This window comes from Notolepis coatsorum (assembly GCF_963971535.1).
Source record: "Notolepis coatsorum genome assembly, chromosome: 4".
Classification (NCBI taxonomy): Eukaryota; Metazoa; Chordata; class Actinopteri; order Aulopiformes; family Paralepididae; genus Notolepis; species Notolepis coatsorum.
In genome coordinates this window covers 142,458,011-142,478,776 of record NC_140168.1, presented here as the reverse complement: position 1 = coordinate 142,478,776, position 20,766 = coordinate 142,458,011, and the positions used below count along the sequence as shown (strand labels likewise).

Genomic DNA, 20,766 nt, shown 5'->3' with positions numbered 1-20,766 from the left:
AGAGGAAGTTGTCTCCTCTATAGCAGCAGGACAGAGGAAGTTGTCTCCTCTATAGCAGCAGGACAGAGGAAGTTGTCTTGTATCCTCTATAGCAGCAGGACAGAGGAAGTTGTCTTGTCTCCTCTATAGCAGCAGGACAGAGGAAGTTGTCTCCTCTATAGCAGCAGGACAGAGGAAGTTGTCTTGTCTCCTCTATAGCAGCAGGACAGAGGAAGTTGTCTTGTTTCCTCTATAGCAGCAGGACAGAGGAAGTTGTCTCCTCTATAGCAGCAGGACAGAGGACGTTGTCTTGTTTCCTCTATAGGAGCAGGACAGAGGAAGTTGTCTCCTCTATAGCAGCAGGACAGAGGAAGTTGTCTTGTCTCCTCTATAGCAGCAGGACAGACGAAGTTGTCTTGTCTCCTCTATAGCAGCAGGACAGAAGAAGTTGTCTTGTCTCCTCTATAGCAGCAGGACAGAAGAAGTTGTCTTGTCTCCTCTATAGCAGCAGGACAGAGGGAGTTGTCTTGTCTCCTCTATAGCAGCAGGACAGAGGAAGTTGTCTTGTTTCCTCTATAGCAGCAGGACAGAGGAAGTTGTCTTGTTTCCTCTATAGCAGCAGGACAGAGGAAGTTGTCTTGTCTCCTCTATAGCAGCAGGACAGAGGAAGTTGTTTCCTCTATAGCAGCAGGACAGAGGAAGTTGTCTTGTCTCATCTATAGCAGCAGGACAGAGGAAGTTGTCTTGTCTCATCTATAGCAGCAGGACAGAGGAAGTTGTCTTGTCTCCTCTATAGCAGCAGGACAGAGGAAGTTGTCTCCTCTATAGCAGCAGGACAGAGGAAGTTGTCTTGTCTCCTCTATAGCAGCAGGACAGAGGAAGTTGTCTTGTCTCCTCTATAGCAGCAGGACAGAGGAAGTTGTCTCCTCTATAGCAGCAGGACAGAGGAAGTTGTCTTGTCTCCTCTATAGCAGCAGGACAGAGGAAGTTGTCTTGTCTCCTCTATAGCAGCAGGACAGAGGAAGTTGTCTTGTCTCCTCTATAGCAGCAGGACAGAGGAAGTTGTCTCCTCTATAGCAGCAGGACAGAGGAAGTTGTCTTGTCTCCTCTATAGCAGCAGGACAGAGGAAGTTGTCTTGTCTCCTCTATAGCAGCAGGACAGAGGAAGTTGTCTCCTCTATAGCAGCAGGACAGAGGAAGTTGTCTTGTCTCCTCTATAGCAGCAGGACAGAGGCAGTTGTCTCCTCTATAGCAGCAGGACAGAGGAAGTTGTCTTGTCTCCTCTATAGCAGCAGGACAGAGGAAGTTGTCTTGTCTCCTCTATAGCAGCAGGACAGAGGAAGTTGTCTTGTCTCCTCTATAGCAGCAGGACAGAGGAAGTTTTCTCCTCTATAGCAGCAGGACAGAGGAAGTTGTCTCCTCTATAGCAGCAGGACAGAGGAAGTTGTCTTGTCTCCTCTATAGCAGCAGGACAGAGGAAGTTGTCTTGTCTCCTATAGCAACAGGACAGAGGAAGTTGTCTCCTCTATAGGAGCAGGACAGAGGAAGTTGTCTTGTCTCCTCTATAGCAGCAGGACAGAGGAAGTTGTCTCCTCTATAGCAGCAGGACAGAGGAAGTTGTCTTGTCTCCTCTATAGCAGCAGGACAGAGGAAGTTGTCTTGTCTCCTCTATAGCAGCAGGACAGAGGAAGTTGTCTTGTCTCCTCTATAGCAGCAGGACAGAGGAAGTTGTCTTGTCTCCTCTATAGCAGCAGGACAGAGGAAGTTGTCTCCTCTATAGCAGCAGGACAGAGGAAGTTGTCTTGTCTCCTCTATAGCAGCAGGACAGAGGCAGTTGTCTCCTCTATAGCAGCAGGACAGAGGAAGTTGTCTTGTCTCCTCTATAGCAGCAGGACAGAGGAAGTTGTCTTGTCTCCTCTATAGCAGCAGGACAGAGGAAGTTGTCTTGTCTCCTCTATAGCAGCAGGACAGAGGAAGTTTTCTCCTCTATAGCAGCAGGACAGAGGAAGTTGTCTCCTCTATAGCAGCAGGACAGAGGAAGTTGTCTTGTCTCCTCTATAGCAGCAGGACAGAGGAAGTTGTCTTGTCTCCTATAGCAACAGGACAGAGGAAGTTGTCTCCTCTATAGGAGCAGGACAGAGGAAGTTGTCTTGTCTCCTCTATAGCAGCAGGACAGAGGAAGTTGTCTCCTCTATAGCAGCAGGACAGAGGAAGTTGTCTTGTCTCCTCTATAGCAGCAGGACAGAGGAAGTTGTCTTGTCTCCTCTATAGCAGCAGGACAGAGGAAGTTGTCTTGTCTCCTCTATAGCAGCAGGACAGAGGAAGTTGTCTCCTCTATAGCAGCAGGACAGAGGAAGTTGTCTCCTCTATAGCAGCAGGACAGAGGAAGTTGTCTTGTCTCCTCTATAGCAGCAGGACAGAGGAAGTTGTCTCCTCTATAGCAGCAGGACAGAGGAAGTTGTCTTGTTTCCTCTATAGCAGCAGGACAGAAGAAGTTGTCTTGTCTCCTCTATAGCAGCAGGACAGAAGAAGTTGTCTTGTCTCCTCTATAGCAGCAGGACAGAAGAAGTTGTCTTGTCTCCTCTATAGCAGCAGGACAGAGGAAGTTGTCTTCTCTATAGCAGCAGGACAGAGGAAGTTGTCTCCTCTATAGCAGCAGGACAGAGGAAGTTGTCTTGTCTCCTCTATAGCAGCAGGACAGAGGAAGTTGTCTCCTCTATAGCAGCAGGACAGAGGAAGTTGTCTTGTCTCCTCTATAGCAGCAGGACAGAGGGAGTTGTCTTGTCTCCTCTATAGCAGCAGGACAGAGGAAGTTGTCTTGTCTCCTCTATAGCAGCAGGACAGAGGGAGTTGTCTTGTCTCCTCTATAGCAGCAGGACAGAGGAAGTTGTCTTGTCTCCTCTATAGCAGCAGGACAGAGGAAGTTGTCTTGTCTCCTCTATAGCAGCAGGACAGAGGGAGTTGTCTTGTCTCCTCTATAGCAGCAGGACAGAGGAAGTTGTCTTGTCTCCTCTATAGCAGCAGGACAGAGGACGTTGTCTTGTTTCCTCTATAGCAGCAGGACAGAGGAAGTTGTCTTGTTTCCTCTATAGCAGCAGGACAGAGGAAGTTGTCTTGTCTCCTCTATAGCAGCAGGACAGAGGAAGTTGTCTCCTCTATAGCAGCAGGACAGGGGAAGTTGTCTTGTCTCCTCTATAGCAGCAGGACAGAGGAAGTTTTCTTGTCTCCTCTATAGCAGCAGGACAGAGGAAGTTGTCTTGTCTCCTCTATAGCAGCAGGACAGAGGAAGTTGTCTCCTCTATAGCAGCAGGACAGAGGAAGTTGTCATGTCTCCTCTATAGCAGCAGGACAGAGGAAGTTGTCTCCTCTATAGCAGCAGGACAGAGGAAGTTGTCTTGTCTCCTCTATAGCAGCAGGACAGAGGAAGTTGTCTTGTCTCCTCTATAGCAGCAGGACAGAGGAAGTTGTCTTGTTTCCTCTATAGCAGCAGGACAGAGGGAGTTGTCTTGTCTCCTCTATAGCAGCAGGACAGAGGAAGTTGTCTTGTCTCCTCTATAGCAGCAGGACAGAGGGAGTTGTCTTGTCTCCTCTATAGCAGCAGGACAGAGGAAGTTGTCTTGTCTCCTCTATAGCAGCAGGACAGAGAAAGTTGTCTTGTTTCCTCTATAGCAGCAGGACAGAGGAAGTTGTCTTGTTTCCTCTATAGCAGCAGGACAGAGGAAGTTGTCTTGTCTCCTCTATAGCAGCAGGACAGAGGAAGTTGTCTTGTTTCCTCTATAGCAGCAGGACAGAGGAAGTTGTCTTGTTTCCTCTATAGCAGCAGGACAGAGGAAGTTGTCTCCTCTATAGCAGCAGGACAGAGGAAGTTGTCTTGTCTCCTCTATAGGAGCAGGACAGAGGAAGTTGTCTCCTCTATAGCAGCAGGACAGAGGAAGTTGTCTCCTCTATAGCAGCAGGACAGAGGAAGTTGTCTTGTATCCTCTATAGCAGCAGGACAGAGGAAGTTGTCTTGTCTCCTCTATAGCAGCAGGACAGAGGAAGTTGTCTCCTCTATAGCAGCAGGACAGAGGAAGTTGTCTTGTCTCCTCTATAGCAGCAGGACAGAGGAAGTTGTCTTGTTTCCTCTATAGCAGCAGGACAGAGGAAGTTGTCTCCTCTATAGCAGCAGGACAGAGGACGTTGTCTTGTTTCCTCTATAGGAGCAGGACAGAGGAAGTTGTCTCCTCTATAGCAGCAGGACAGAGGAAGTTGTCTTGTCTCCTCTATAGCAGCAGGACAGACGAAGTTGTCTTGTCTCCTCTATAGCAGCAGGACAGAAGAAGTTGTCTTGTCTCCTCTATAGCAGCAGGACAGAAGAAGTTGTCTTGTCTCCTCTATAGCAGCAGGACAGAGGGAGTTGTCTTGTCTCCTCTATAGCAGCAGGACAGAGGAAGTTGTCTTGTTTCCTCTATAGCAGCAGGACAGAGGAAGTTGTCTTGTTTCCTCTATAGCAGCAGGACAGAGGAAGTTGTCTTGTCTCCTCTATAGCAGCAGGACAGAGGAAGTTGTTTCCTCTATAGCAGCAGGACAGAGGAAGTTGTCTTGTCTCATCTATAGCAGCAGGACAGAGGAAGTTGTCTTGTCTCATCTATAGCAGCAGGACAGAGGAGGTTGTCTTGTCTCCTCTATAGCAGCAGGACAGAGGAAGTTGTCTCCTCTATAGCAGCAGGACAGAGGAAGTTGTCTTGTCTCCTCTATAGCAGCAGGACAGAGGAAGTTGTCTTGTCTCCTCTATAGCAGCAGGACAGAGGAAGTTGTCTCCTCTATAGCAGCAGGACAGAGGAAGTTGTCTTGTCTCCTCTATAGCAGCAGGACAGAGGAAGTTGTCTTGTCTCCTCTATAGCAGCAGGACAGAGGAAGTTGTCTTGTCTCCTCTATAGCAGCAGGACAGAGGAAGTTGTCTCCTCTATAGCAGCAGGACAGAGGAAGTTGTCTTGTCTCCTCTATAGCAGCAGGACAGAGGAAGTTGTCTTGTCTCCTCTATAGCAGCAGGACAGAGGAAGTTGTCTCCTCTATAGCAGCAGGACAGAGGAAGTTGTCTTGTCTCCTCTATAGCAGCAGGACAGAGGCAGTTGTCTCCTCTATAGCAGCAGGACAGAGGAAGTTGTCTTGTCTCCTCTATAGCAGCAGGACAGAGGAAGTTGTCTTGTCTCCTCTATAGCAGCAGGACAGAGGAAGTTGTCTTGTCTCCTCTATAGCAGCAGGACAGAGGAAGTTTTCTCCTCTATAGCAGCAGGACAGAGGAAGTTGTCTCCTCTATAGCAGCAGGACAGAGGAAGTTGTCTTGTTTCCTCTATAGCAGCAGGACAGAGGAAGTTGTCTCCTCTATAGCAGCAGGACAGAGGAAGTTGTCTTGTTTCCTCTATAGCAGCAGGACAGAAGAAGTTGTCTTGTCTCCTCTATAGCAGCAGGACAGAGGGAGTTGTCTTGTCTCCTCTATAGCAACAGGACAGAGGAAGTTGTCTCCTCTATAGGAGCAGGACAGAGGAAGTTGTCTTGTCTCCTCTATAGCAGCAGGACAGAGGCAGTTGTCTCCTCTATAGCAGCAGGACAGAGGAAGTTGTCTTGTCTTCTCTATAGCAGCAGGACAGAGGAAGTTGTCTTGTCTCCTCTATAGCAGCAGGACAGAGGAAGTTGTCTTGTCTCCTCTATAGCAGCAGGACAGAGGAAGTTTTCTCCTCTATAGCAGCAGGACAGAGGAAGTTGTCTCCTCTATAGCAGCAGGACAGAGGAAGTTGTCTTGTTTCCTCTATAGCAGCAGGACAGAGGAAGTTGTCTCCTCTATAGCAGCAGGACAGAGGAAGTTGTCTTGTTTCCTCTATAGCAGCAGGACAGAAGAAGTTGTCTTGTCTCCTCTATAGCAGCAGGACAGAGGGAGTTGTATTGTCTCCTCTATAGCAGCAGGACAGAGGAAGTTGTCTTGTCTCCTCTATAGCAGCAGGACAGAAGAAGTTGTCTTGTCTCCTCTATAGCAGCAGGACAGAAGAAGTTGTATTGTCTCCTCTATAGCAGCAGGACAGAGGAAGTTGTCTTCTCTATAGCAGCAGGACAGAGGAAGTTGTCTCCTCTATAGCAGCAGGACAGAGGAAGTTGTCTTGTCTCCTCTATAGCAGCAGGACAGAGGAAGTTGTCTCCTCTATAGCAGCAGGACAGAGGAAATTGTCTTGTCTCCTCTATAGCAGCAGGACAGAGGGAGTTGTCTTGTCTCCTCTATAGCAGCAGGACAGAGGAAGTTGTCTTGTCTCCTCTATAGCAGCAGGACAGAGGGAGTTGTCTTGTCTCCTCTATAGCAGCAGGACAGAGGAAGTTGTCTTGTCTCCTCTATAGCAGCAGGACAGAGGAAGTTGTCTTGTCTCCTCTATAGCAGCAGGACAGAGGGAGTTGTCTTGTCTCCTCTATAGCAGCAGGACAGAGGAAGTTGTCTTGTCTCCTCTATAGCAGCAGGACAGAGGAAGTTGTCTTGTTTCCTCTATAGCAGCAGGACAGAGGAAGTTGTCTTGTCTCCTCTATAGCAGCAGGACAGAGGAAGTTGTCTCCTCTATAGCAGCAGGACAGGGGAAGTTGTCTTGTCTCCTCTATAGCAGCAGGACAGAGGAAGTTGTCTTGTTTCCTCTATAGCAGCAGGACAGAGGAAGTTGTCTTGTCTCCTCTATAGCAGCAGGACAGAGGAAGTTGTCTTGTTTCCTCTATAGCAGCAGGACAGCGGAAGTTGTCTTGTTTCCTCTATAGCAGCAGGACAGAGGAAGTTGTCTCCTCTATAGCAGCAGGACAGAGGAAGTTGTCTTGTCTCCTCTATAGGAGCAGGACAGAGGAAGTTGTCTCCTCTATAGCAGCAGGACAGAGGAAGTTGTCTCCTCTATAGCAGCAGGACAGAGGAAGTTGTCTTGTATCCTCTATAGCAGCAGGACAGAGGAAGTTGTCTTGTCTCCTCTATAGCAGCAGGACAGAGGAAGTTGTCTCCTCTATAGCAGCAGGACAGAGGAAGTTGTCTTGTCTCCTCTATAGCAGCAGGACAGAGGAAGTTGTCTTGTTTCCTCTATAGCAGCAGGACAGAGGAAGTTGTCTCCTCTATAGCAGCAGGACAGAGGAAGTTGTCTTGTTTCCTCTATAGGAGCAGGACAGAGGAAGTTGTCTCCTCTATAGCAGCAGGACAGAGGAAGTTGTCTTGTCTCCTCTATAGCAGCAGGACAGACGAAGTTGTCTTGTCTCCTCTATAGCAGCAGGACAGAAGAAGTTGTCTTGTCTCCTCTATAGCAGCAGGACAGAAGAAGTTGTCTTGTCTCCTCTATAGCAGCAGGACAGAGGGAGTTGTCTTGTTTCCTCTATAGTAGCAGGACAGAGGAAGTTGTCTTGTTTCCTCTATAGCAGCAGGACAGAGGAAGTTGTCTTGTCTCCTCTATAGCAGCAGGACAGAGGAAGTTGTTTCCTCTATAGCAGCAGGACAGAGGAAGTTGTCTTGTCTCATCTATAGCAGCAGGACAGAGGAAGTTGTCTTGTCTCATCTATAGCAGCAGGACAGAGGAAGTTGTCTTGTCTCCTCTATAGCAGCAGGACAGAGGAAGTTGTCTCCTCTATAGCAGCAGGACAGAGGAAGTTGTTTCCTCTATAGCAGCAGGACAGAGGAAGTTGTCTTGTCTCCTCTATAGCAGCAGGACAGAGGAAGTTGTCTTGTCTCCTCTATAGCAGCAGGACAGAGGAAGTTGTCTTGTTTCCTCTATAGCAGCAGGACAGAGGAAGTTGTCTCCTCTATAGCAGCAGGACAGAGGAAGTTGTCTTGTCTCCTCTATAGCAGCAGGACAGAGGAAGTTGTCTCCTCTATAGCAGCAGGACAGAGGGAGTTGTCTTGTCTCCTCTATAGCAGCAGGACAGAGGGAGTTGTCTTGTTTCCTCTATAGGAGCAGGACAGAGGGAGTTGTCTTGTCTCCTCTATAGCAGCAGGACAGAGGAAGTTGTCTTGTTTCCTCTATAGCAGCAGGACAGAGGAAGTTGTTTCCTCTATAGCAGCAGGACAGAGGAAGTTGTCTTGTTTCCTCTATAGCAGCAGGACAGAGGAAGTTGTCTCCTCTATAGCAGCAGGACAGAGGAAGTTGTCTCCTCTATAGCAGCAGGACAGAGGAAGTTGTCTTGTTTCCTCTATAGCAGCAGGACAGAGGAAGTTGTTTCCTCTATAGGAGCAGGGCAGAGGAAGTTGTACAGGTGTGGTGAATAGGGATGGGTACCGAATTCGGTACTTTTGAGGTACCGAACCGAAACACCTCGGTACTACCGAGTATCGATTCAAGTGAGATATTTAAAAAAAATAAATAAAATGTACTATTTCAACCTTCACACGCACAATATATGCTTACCTAGGATTTGACTTGATTCAACAACAAAGCAGTCGGAGCAATGACAAGCCGAAAACGGTCGAAATTGTAGTTATTTGAAGTTTTGATTTTTTTTTACGACTGAGGTAGGTAAATAAAATTTCTTGAGACTAAAGTACAGAAAAAAGGTACCGTTGGGTACCGGTATCGATTCACAGGTACCGGTACCGTATCGGTTCAAATGTGAAAGGTACCCATCCCTAGTGGTGAAGTACAGTAATAGCATGAGAAATATGCTGGAGCCAACATGACTGTACGAGATTGTAGCATAATTCCTCCTTAATTCACATTGCCCTTGTTTACAGTACACTGTGTCCCTCCACACATGAAGTTAAGCCATGTCTGAAAAGTGTAGCCTGTTATAAACAAACCATTAAGAGCTTCAAAATACAGTAATTCACATCCACTGCATGGGCTAAAAGTGGTCTATATTTAGCCAGACACATTCTGGACTGTATGAGAGTTACGACATAGCCGCAACGTTGAAATTGGCTCACTGGGAATGTCCTCAAGTCTTATTTTCTGTCGACTAAGACCAAACTGACCAATTAATTGACTAATTAACTAGTAGGGGCAGCCCTAGTGTGTGTGTGTGTGTGTGTGTGTGTGTGTGTGTGTGTGTGTGTGTGTGTGTGTGTGTGTGTGTGTGTGTGTGTGTGTGTGTGTGTGTGTGTGTGTGTGTGTGTGTGTGTGTGTGTGTGTGTGTGTGTGTGTGTGTGTGTGTGTGTGTGTGTGTGTGTGTGTGTGTGTGTGCGTGTGTGAGACAGAGAGTAATGTGAGCAGGGACAATGAGGCTAGCATGCAGTGGATCCGCTGCAGTATAATAAGATGATGCACACATATTGATTTCCCTGCAGCTTCCTGTACTGTCTTTGCTAGCTGCTTTGCTCGGACGGCTTCATAGCGAAACTCAATGAACTTGCTCGGATGATATTGTGTTGTTCACGCCCTACGCACGCTTTCCTTTGCTATGGAGGATCACATCAACAACCCACATCCCACCTCTGAGGTTCGGGACGAATAATTTGCTACCGACAGGAGAACGGCAGTTTATTTGGTTCTCTACTTAGAGACGTGTGTTTGTTCTCTGCCCAGTGAGACGTGAAACCATTTCCTTGTTCTGGTTTCCTGTACATGACGGTGGAAAGGAGTAGAAACACACTTGGACTGATCTGACTGATAACGATGAAAATCTGTCTCTCTGTGATGGGAGAATCTCTTTCACTTTCCCTTTCTCTCTCAGTTCAAAGAGCAGTTCTCTCTTTATTTCTCTCTCTCTCTCCCTCTCCCTCTCCCTCTCCTTCTCTCATTGACCTGCTTTACCATCTCTATCTGCCCCAATTATTTTGTTTACACTGTTTATTTTCTTCTCATATTTTTATATTCGGATAAAATTGTATTGCCTATATTTGCGTCTTTCTACTATTACCCTGCCCATACCTGTACCTCCCCTCCCCCATGCTGCTATGCCGCCCGAATTTCCCCAAGGGGATCAATAAAGGAATATCTTATCTTATCTCTCTCTTTCTTTCTCCCTCTCGCTCTCTGATTGATTGATTGATTGATTGATTGAAAAGTTTATTAACAGATTGCAGAATGGGTACAGTACAGTACAGCTCAATACATACAATTGTTAAGGGGATGCAGACCAGAGAAAGACTTTCGTCTTGTTTACATCAGGGTCCCCCATTTTCAATTCATCATAAACCTCTCACCTCCTTTTCCCCCCATTGGCGATATTGGAGCAATTTTCCCTGCAGCGATGGTAACTTCTCATGAATAATTTGAAGGCACCACTTATAATGCACCGACTGCAGACATGCGGCCGGATTTGCATAAAACTGAAGCGCTGATGTTGACACATATGCCCGGTCCCGTATGCAGAACACGGCTGTTATGAGAAGAACAGCAGATGGAAAGGGTTCTTCGTAGTGAAAGCGAACCTCTCTATCTCCCGTATCTCAGGATACACATGTAGTAGGAACAGAGCGGAGGCAGGAAGCGCGCCACGTCCACACCGTCGGCTGAGAGGGTTGAAGCCTGGCTGCACGTTGATCCATTACAAAACGGAGAGAAAACAGACCAAAGGTTTGTTTTTAAATTGGAACCTAATGTAATCGGCTGTAAAACGCCTGTCCCATAATTTAATTTTATTTTATTTCAAACCTTTATTTAAACTCGAAAAGGCAACTGAGGTTGGCGGCTGGGTGGCGCAGCGGACATTGCGCTCGTCACCAACGCAAGAGACACCGGGTTCGAATCCGGCTGTCGGCGTTGCCTCCGGCTTGGTCCGGCCGTCATACTAACTCAATTGGCAGAGTCAGTGGGAGGGAAGTCGATGGGTGGTAATCTGGACGTTGTGAACAGTGACTCCTACAGGTCGGTTGGGGCGCCTGCACAGCAAAGTCAGGAAAATGGCGGGGGCAGTGTGAGCCTCCTACATGTTACACCTCGCCAATGAGAGTCCGCGCTGGCAGGTGAAAAGATGTATCGGAGGGGACATGTGATGCAAGGCTTCTATCCTCCCTACAACCGGCCAGTGGGGGGCATATGCAAGCAACGAGAGGTAAATTGGGATGGGGAGAAAAATCACAGAAGAAAGGAGGAGAAAAAGTAGATAAAAAAAAAGAAAAGGCAACTGAGGTTTCCCTTATTTACAGTCACGTCGAGTGTACATACAAAAATAAGCAAAATAAAAAAGCACATAAAAATATGACAAGACGAGGCAAAAAGAATAAATCAATTTAAAACACGTACAACTTGATTGACAAAGGTTAGAGACCAAGGTTTTAAATTCTGCAACAGAGGGGAGAATCTCAATCTTTAAGGATAGTTGGAGTTCATTCCATGAGCTAGAGGGCATCATAGCAAAATGCAGATTTACCCTGTTCAGAGCAAACCCAGGGGACCTTAAGGACCAGCCAGTCACTAGAACAGGTTCCATAGGTTCCAAAACCCCATTCCAATAATTATGTAGTATAAGGAGGTAGCTTACTAATAATGATGTAGTATAAGGAGGTAGCTTACCAATAATGATGTAGTATAAGGAGGTAGCTTACTAATAATGATGTAGTATAAGGAGGTACAGTAGCTTACTAATAATGATGTAGTATAAGGAGGTAGCTTACTAATAATGATGTAGTATAAGGAGGTAGCTTACTAATAATGATGTAGTATAAGGAGGTAGCTTACTACTAATGCTGTAGTATAAGGAGGTAGCTTACCAATAATGATGTAGTATAAGGAGGTTGCTGCCCAATAATGATGTAGTATAAGGAGGTAGCTTACCAATAATGATGTAGTATAAGGAGGTTGCTTACTACTAATGCTGTAGTATAAGGAGGTAGCTTACTACTAATGCTGTAGTATAAGGAGGTAGCTTACCAATAATGATGTAGTATAAGGAGGTTGCTGCCCAATAATGATGTAGTATAAGGAGGTAGCTTACTAATAATGATGTAGTATAAGGAGGTAGCTTACCAATAATGATGTAGTATAAGGAGGTTGCTGCCCAATAATGATGTAGTATAAGGAGGTTGCTTACCAATAATGATGTAGTATATTGGAGGTAGCTTATCAATAATGATATAGTATATTGGAGGTAGCTTATCAATAATGATGTAGTATAAGGAGGTAGCTTACCAATAATGATGTAGTATAAGGAGGTACAGTAGCTTACTAATAATGATGTAATATAAGGAGGTAGCTTACCAATAATGATGTAGTATAAGGAGGTACAGTAGCGTACCAATAATGATGTAGTATAAGGAGGTACAGTAGCTTACCAATAATGATGTAGTATAAGGAGGTACAGTAGCTTACCAATAATGATGTAGTATAAGGAGGTAGTTTACCAATAATGATGTAGTATAAGGAGGTTGCTTACCAATAATGATGTAGTATAAGGAGGTTGCTTGCCAATAATGATGTAGTATAAGGAGGTTGCTTACCAATAATGATGTAGTATAAGGAGGTAGCTTATCAATAATGATGTAGTATAAGGAGGTAGCTTATCAATAATGATGTAGTATAAGGAGGTAGCTTACCAATAATGATCTAGTATAAGGAGGTAGATTATCAATAATGATGTAGTATAAGGAGGTAGATTATCAATAATGATGTAGTATAAGGAGGTTGCTTACCCATAATGATGTAGTATAAGGAGGTTGCTTACCAATAATGATGTAGTATAAGGAGGTTGCTTACCAATAATGATGTAGTATAAGGAGGTAGCTTATCAATAATGATGTAGTATAAGGAGGTAGCTTATCAATAATGATGTAGTATAAGGAGGTAGCTTACCAATAATGATCTAGTATAAGGAGGTAGCTTATCAAGGAGGTAGCTTATCAATAATGATGCAGTCACTAGAACAGGTTCCATAGGTTCCAAAACCCCATTCCAATAATTATGTAGTATAAGGAGGTAGCTTACTAATAATGATGTAGTATAAGGAGGTAGCTTACCAATAATGATGTAGTATAAGGAGGTAGCTTACTAATAATGATGTAGTATAAGGAGGTACAGTAGCTTACTAATAATGATGTAGTATAAGGAGGTAGCTTACTAATAATGATGTAGTATAAGGAGGTAGCTTACTAATAATGATGGAGTATAAGGAGGTAGCTTACTAATGCTGTAGTATAAGGAGGTAGCTTACCAATAATGATGTAGTATAAGGAGGTTGCTGCCCAATAATGATGTAGTATAAGGAGGTTGCTTACTACTAATGCTGTAGTATAAGGAGGTAGCTTACTACTAATGCTGTAGTATAAGGAGGTACCTTACCAATAATGATGTAGTATAAGGAGGTTGCTGCCCAATAATGATGTAGTATAAGGAGGTAGCTTACTAATAATGATGTAGTATAAGGAGGTAGCTTACCAATAATGATGTAGTATAAGGAGGTTGCTGCCCAATAATGATGTAGTATAAGGAGGTTGCTTACCAATAATGATGTAGTATATTGGAGGTAGCTTATCAATAATGATGTAGTATATTGGAGGTAGCTTATCAATAATGATGTAGTATAAGGAGGTAGCTTACCAATAATGATGTAGTATAAGGAGGTACAGTAGCTTACTAATAATGATGTAATATAAGGAGGTAGCTTACCAATAATGATGTAGTATAAGGAGGTACAGTAGCGTACCAATAATGATGTAGTATAAGGAGGTACAGTAGCTTACCAATAATGATGTAGTATAAGGAGGTACAATAGCTTACCAATAATGATGTAGTATAAGGAGGTAGTTTACCAATAATGATGTAGTATAAGGAGGTAGTTTACCAATAATGATGTAGTATAAGGAGGTTGCTTACCAATAATGATGTAGTATAAGGAGGTTGCTTGCCAATAATGATGTAGTATAAGGAGGTTGCTTACCAATAATGATGTAGTATAAGGAGGTAGCTTATCAATAATGATGTAGTATAAGGAGGTAGCTTATCAATAATGATGTAGTATAAGGAGGTAGCTTATCAATAATGATCTAGTATAAGGAGGTAGATTATCAATAATGATGTAGTATAAGGAGGTTGCTTACCAATAATGATGTAGTATAAGGAGGTTGCTTACCAATAATGATGTAGTATAAGGAGGTTGCTTACCAATAATGATGTAGTATAAGGAGGTAGCTTATCAATAATGATGTAGTATAAGGAGGTAGCTTATCAATAATGATGTAGTATAAGGAGGTAGCTTACCAATAATGATCTAGTATAAGGAGGTAGCTTATCAATAATGATGTAGTATAAGGAGGTTGCTTACCAATAATGATGTAGTATAAGGAGGTAGCGTATCAATAATGATGTAGTACAAGGAGGTAGCTTACCAATAATGATGTAGTATAAGGAGGTAGCTTACCAATAATGATGTAGTATAAGGAGGTAGCTTATCAATAATGATGTAGTATAAGGAGGTAGCTTACCAATAATGATGTAGTATAAGGAGGTAGATTATCAATAATGATGTAGTATAAGGAGGTTGCTTACCAATAATGATGTAGTATAAGGAGGTTGCTTACCAATAATGATGCAGTATAAGGAGGTTGCTTACCAATAATGATGTAGTATAAGGAGGTAGCTTATCAATAATGATGTAGTATAAGGAGGTAGCTTATCAATAATGATGTAGTATAAGGAGGTAGCTTACCAATAATGATGTAGTATAAGGAGGTAGCTTACCAATAATGATGTAGTATAAGGAGGTAGCTTACCAATAATGATGTAGTATAAGGAGGTTGCTTACCAATAATGATGTAGTATAAGGAGGTAACTGACCAATAATGATGTAGTATAAGGAGGCAGCTTATCAATAATGATGTAGTACAAGGAGGTAGCTTACCAATAATGATGTAGTATAAGGAGGTAGCTTACCAATACTGATGTAGTATAAGGAGGTAGCTTACTTACAAATGAACAAATACCAGTGTTTGTTGCGCCTCCGTACGGACACAACCTGGCGGAGACTGATATCGTCAATCTTGTCCAACAAAGGGATATTCCTCATTGAAAAATAGGAGAGGAGGGTGTTAAATGAGGGGGGGGGGATACAGAGCTTCACAGTCCTATACAGTCCAGTATCTATATACACTATAGATTACACCATAGATTATTGTATATCTATATATCACTATAGATATAGTGTCTTTGGCTGAACGTGCTCATCATTCTGGCTAGCTCCTCATAGAGGGGGTGAGAGGGGTTCTCCAGGATGGCTTCTAGCTTTTTCCTCATCCTCCTCTCAGCTCACCACCCACTACGGAGCTAGCCTTCACCAGCTTGTTCAGCTTGCTGGAGTCCCTCGAGCTGATGTTGCCCCCCCCCCCCCCCCCAGCACACCACAGCAAAAAAGAGGATGCTGGGGGTCCAAAATTCTGAACTTACCCTTTAACCTGAGAAGAAAAAGAAAAAGCAGTCGCTATGTACTGAAATATAGACACTATATATATATAGTTTTAGATTAGATTAGATTAAAATGTATTGTCATCATACAGCACAGGTACAATACAACGAAAATAAGTTTGACATGCAACCAAAGTGCAAATGTAACAGTAAAGTGCAATAGTAATATACAACGTACAGGTGATTAAACTGGGTATAAAATATATAAATTAGTATTACTGAGTAATCGTGCTAATCAGATGTATGTACAGAGTTGTAGTATTAATATGTACAGTGATACAGGTATAAAGACAATATGGTAGTAAGTAGGGGTGTTGAAATGTCTTGATTCTAAGATGCATCGCGATGCGGACGTTGACGATTCAGCATTGATGCAGTGACCAAACATAATTGATTATTAAAATAAAAAAAATCTTTTTACTCTCTTGCTAGCTTTTATGTTATTTAACAATGTAGTGCTTTGGGATTTGCTCCACAACTATAAAGCGCCCTACAAATAAAATATATTATTATTATTATTATTATTATTATTATTATTATTATTATTATTATTATTATTATTATTATTATTATTTTATTTTATTTTATTTTATTTTATTTTATTTTATTTTATTTTATTATTATTATTATTATTATTATTATTATTATTATTATTATTATTAAAGCTAGTGCTCTGGTCATTCTCATGCATCCACTCAACTCAGAAAATACACCATCAGGATATTCTAAAAGTATTGATACTAATACTGATACTAATAGAAATAGTATTGAACCGTTTTTAACAGCTGGTTATTGAGATACCTTTCTTTTTTTTAAACTCAATTTTTATTTGCATTTTTGGATTACAAGCATACAAACAACATCATCTTTGAATATTATTTTCATATCAGTCGGTCTTCCAGGTACATAATACATAGACATAATGTACAACACCGTTAAACAGACATAAACAATAAAGAAAAGATTTTAATACCCAATAACAGAAATTAAAAATACCGACTTAAGCAAAAGTTCCACAGACATAAATAATAAATTGAAAAAACATAAAACAATTGTCATACCCAAATAATAGAAATAGAAAATACTAACTAAAGCAAAAATGTGCGACATGGGTTCAGAGACCCTCCTTGAACCTCTTTCCTCCTTTACCCTTCGCCCTCTTGTGTTGCATTTGTTTCTTCCTCTGTTATGTCGTTTTCGTTCCCCTTATAATCCTCCCACCTTCCCCATCTTTCCCCAAATTTCTCTTCCTGTAGCCTCAGCATGTGTGTTATCCTCTCCATATCCTGTATCTCCTCTACTATTGAGATACCTTTCTAGTATCTGTATCATGCAACACTAGTAAAGACAAAATTTTACATTCTGATTTAAGAACTTTCCAAATAAAAGTTAATTTATCTGACTGCTTGTATTAATTGATGAAGTAGCCATGTGCAGTAATATAGATTATAAAATTGAGGATGTAATATATTATTGAGCTGCATTGAGAGATGCATCGTAGAATCGAATCGAATCGTGGACCGCTGAATCGTAATCGAATCGTGAGGCCAGTGAAGATTCACAGCTCTAGTAGTGAGTCATACTGGCCACCAGCATGAAGAAGCATTCAGAAACTCTCGCACACAGATGTGGATTTTGTAGAACGAGCTGACGATGAAGAACATTGAAAAGTACATTGTTATGAAGCGGAATAACGTTCAGCAGAACATTATTATTCCTTCATTGTGTAGGAACATGCTTCTCCTTCTCATTGTACGCTTTCTTCCCTTTTTCGCACATGATCGACACCCGTTAAACTGTTCAACTCTGTCCTCTCCTCTCGCCCAGCCCCTGACGGAAAGGAGGTGGAGCTTCAGCTGGTCCTAGGAGGTGAAGCGGAGGCGGAGCATGGCTTGGTGGCCACGCCCCTCAGCCCCTGCTGTGACATAGACTGCGCCTGCGTGTGCCACCTCCAGCGGCCCGGCATGAAGCTGATATGGGTCCCCGTAGATGAGGAGGAGGAGGAGGAGGAAGAGGAGGGTGAGGTTGAACTGGAGGAGGAGGAGGTGGAGGAGGAGGAGGAGGACCTGGAGAGAGGGGGGGAAGGGGAGAGCGAGGCGGGGGACGAGGAGGAGGAGGAGGAGGAGGAAGGGAGCGGCTCCTCCTTGGCCGAGGAGAGTGAGGAGTGCATAACGAAGCTGGACAAGTCCAAGTTCCACCACGTCCTGGACGTGATGATCGCCGCCGAGAGCAACCGGAGGCGGTCGGACCCGGGCCCCCACGCCATCCTCGCCTCCCTTGCCGCCCGGCGCGCTCAGTCTCCCCCTGTCCCGCCCAAACGGACCCAGTCCCCTGCGACCCAAAACTCCACCAAACCCCCCCAGGAGCGGGAGGAAGACATCTACGAGGCCACGCTGCTGGTGGTGGAGCCCGTGCTCCCCAGGAAGACCATGCCTCCCTTCACCGTCTCCTGCCAGGAGCTGGACATCCCGCTCATCAAGGTGCGCAGGCCGGACCGGCGTCATCGCGCCACGCTGCCCTCCAGCAACTCGGACCCCACGCTGGAGTTCCAGGCGGACGGGTGTTCCGCCTACGACGTGCCGCCCACCGTCCCGCCCCGGATGCCCGTCGTGGGCGGCAAGAACGCCCGGAATCTGCTGCCGGTGTTCGTCCGGGGGGGCGTCCTCCTGCCGCAGCCCACGCTGGAGGAGTGGCGCGCCCTGCGGCCCCAGTCCCCCGGGGGCCTCTCGGCCGGCTCCCTGTCCCCGCAGAGGCCGGCGCCTCCGCCCCCCACCAGCCCTGTCCTGCCCCACAGAGCGCCCCCCCAAGCCCCCGCGCCGGACCCCAGGAGGCTCAGTAGTGCCTCAGTGCAGTCCCTAACGCAGGCTAAAGGTTGGTACTGGCTTTTTTTATTTAAGATAAACAAACACAAAACACACAAAAACAACTTTTATTAATTTTTTTTTTTTTTTTTTAGAAAATGAGAAATTTTTATAAAACAAATAACAATAAAAAATAAACCACCACCACCATCTTGCACCTCAATCTATAGTGGATTTCAACTGCACTGCCAGAACAACTCACACTGCGACCGCTGCCTCCTTCGCTCAGGGCACGCAAGCTGGCGAAAGCTGCAAATACACAATGTCAAATACATCAAAGTCGATGCTCTGAGAGCTAGAGAATGAGGGGGTTTCCAGAGCAGAGCTACTAGCTTCTTCACTGCTGTCAGCCCAGCGAGGAGAGTTAGTGTTTACTTTGGAAAAACTATAACATTATTAGTGTTATTATTTGTTCCATCATTATTGGTTATTTTTCATAGTATATTTGACTATGAATCACATGAATTCTCAGGGCGGCTGGGTGATTGATTGATTGATTGAAAACTTTATTAACAGATTGCAGAATGGGTACAATACAGTACAGCTCAATACACACAATTGTTAAGGGGATGCAGACCAGAGAAAGACTTTCGTCTTGTTTACATCAGGGTCCCCCATTTTCAATTCATCAGGACATATATGACATACATGACATACAGATAGTCAGTACTGCTACATCTATACATTTATGACATACCAGATTTGCAAATACAGTACTGTTTGTGATACAGAAGGAGTCAGGAAAAGGGAGTATATACATTTGACGAGAAACTGTACATTGGAGGAGGTTGGGTGGGGGGGGGTTGGGTACACTGGGATATTGACAACCATACTGGGTAATCTACATTGGAGGTGGTTGGGGGGGGGGCACACTGTATAAACAAGCAAAACTGTACATTGAGGGGGGGGGGGGGGGGGGGAGACACTGTACAAACAAACAAAATTGTACATTGGACTATTGACAAAACCATACTAGGTAAATGACTGTACATTGGCAAAACTGTACATTGAGTGGGGGGGGGGGGGACACTGTACAAACAAACAAAATTGTACATTGGACTATTGACAAAACCATACTAGGTAAATTACTGTACATTGGAGGGGGTTGGGTTAGGATATTTACAGGGGCCAGTGTTGAATTGCAGTCTCCCGTAGGTGTCCCTTGAGAGAGGTTTTGAAAGGTAGTGATCCACATTCCTTTACAGCTTTGGGTAGGGCGTTCCACATTGATGTGGCATAATTGCGAAACGTGTTTAGTCCCTTATTTGAGCCGAATCTGGGTTTAACATGATTTGTGGAGCTCCCTCTGGTGTTGTGATCGTGGTATTCACTGACCTTTGGGAAGTATTTTGACATGTACATGGGTACCTTGGTCGTGTAGTGTATCTTGTAGACCAGGCCCATTGCAAGTTGCTGTACTCTGTCGTCTACTCTAAGCCATCCTAGGTTGTCAAAGTGGGCAGGGGTGAGGTGGGTTCTAGGAGTAAGGTCAAGCAGTAGTCTGACCAGTTTGTTTTGAGATGTTTGTAATTTTGTTTTTAGCGCCTTTGAGGTGCTTTGGTACCATGAGGTGCAAGCATAGTCGTAGTACCCCTGAATGAGTGCTCCTGCCAGAGTCTTCAGGGTATTCTTGTTTACCAGAGAGGAGATCCGGTACAAGAATCGAGTTCGTTGGTTGACTTTTTTTATTACATTGGATGCCATTTTGTAACAGGAGAGATTAGCCTCTAGGATGGAACCCAGGTAGGTAATTTCATCTTTCCTTGTGACAATATTGTCACCCACTGTAACTGAGAAGCCGTCGGTCTTGCTGAGTTTGTTATTTGAACCGAAGAGAATGGACTCTGTTTTGCCCATGTGTAATGATAGTTTGTTATCAGCGAGCCATATGCAGATTCTGCCTAGTTCCGAGCTGAGGGTTTTTTCAACCTGTAACTTGTTCTTGTCAGAGACCAGCAGGGACATTGCGCTTGTCACCAACGCAAGAGACACCGGGTTCGACTTCGGCTGTCAACGTTGCCTCCAGCTTGGGCCGGCCGTCATACTGGCTCAATTGGCAGAGTCAGCGGGTGGAAGTCGATGGGTGGTAATCTGGACGTTGTAGACAGCGACTCCTACAGGTCGGTTGGGGACGCCTGCACAGCAGAGACAGGAAATGGCGGGGGTAGTGTGAGCCTCCCAGCTCCCACACGTTATACCTCGCCAATGAGAGTCCGCGCTGGCAGCTGAAAAGATGTGATGGGCTGCCTCCTCGTGTATCGGAGGGGACACGTGATGCAAGGCTTCTATCCTCCCTACAACCGGCCAGTGGGGGGCATATGCGAGCAACGTTCAAGACAGGGGAGGGGAGAATTGGCACAGCGGGTAATTGGGATGGGAGAAAAATAGAAAAAGAGGAGAAAAAGTGGATCAAAAAAAATAAATACATTATTAGTGTTATTATTTGTTCCATCATTATTGGTTATTTTTCATAGTATATTTGACTGTGAATCACATGAATTCTCCTCTAGCGTTGAAAATGCAGTGCATACAAAGAGATTGGGTAACGCTTTGCTTTAAGCCAGGCTTTGCAAACCTTTGGGGTTGTGACCCACTGATAATCAGGTACCTTGAAA

The 20,766-nt window shown here is 44.4% G+C and overlaps 1 protein-coding gene across 1 annotated transcript in view; it reads left to right on the top strand.

Moving 5' to 3' along the window:
* arhgef15b (Rho guanine nucleotide exchange factor 15b) overlaps positions 1-20,766 on the top strand; it is a 158,428-nt gene that overhangs the window by 54,746 nt on the left and 82,916 nt on the right. Inside the window, 1 exon segment of the mRNA XM_084312347.1 lies at positions 17,118-18,161. Coding sequence (XP_084168473.1) covers positions 17,118-18,161 — 1,044 coding nt within the window.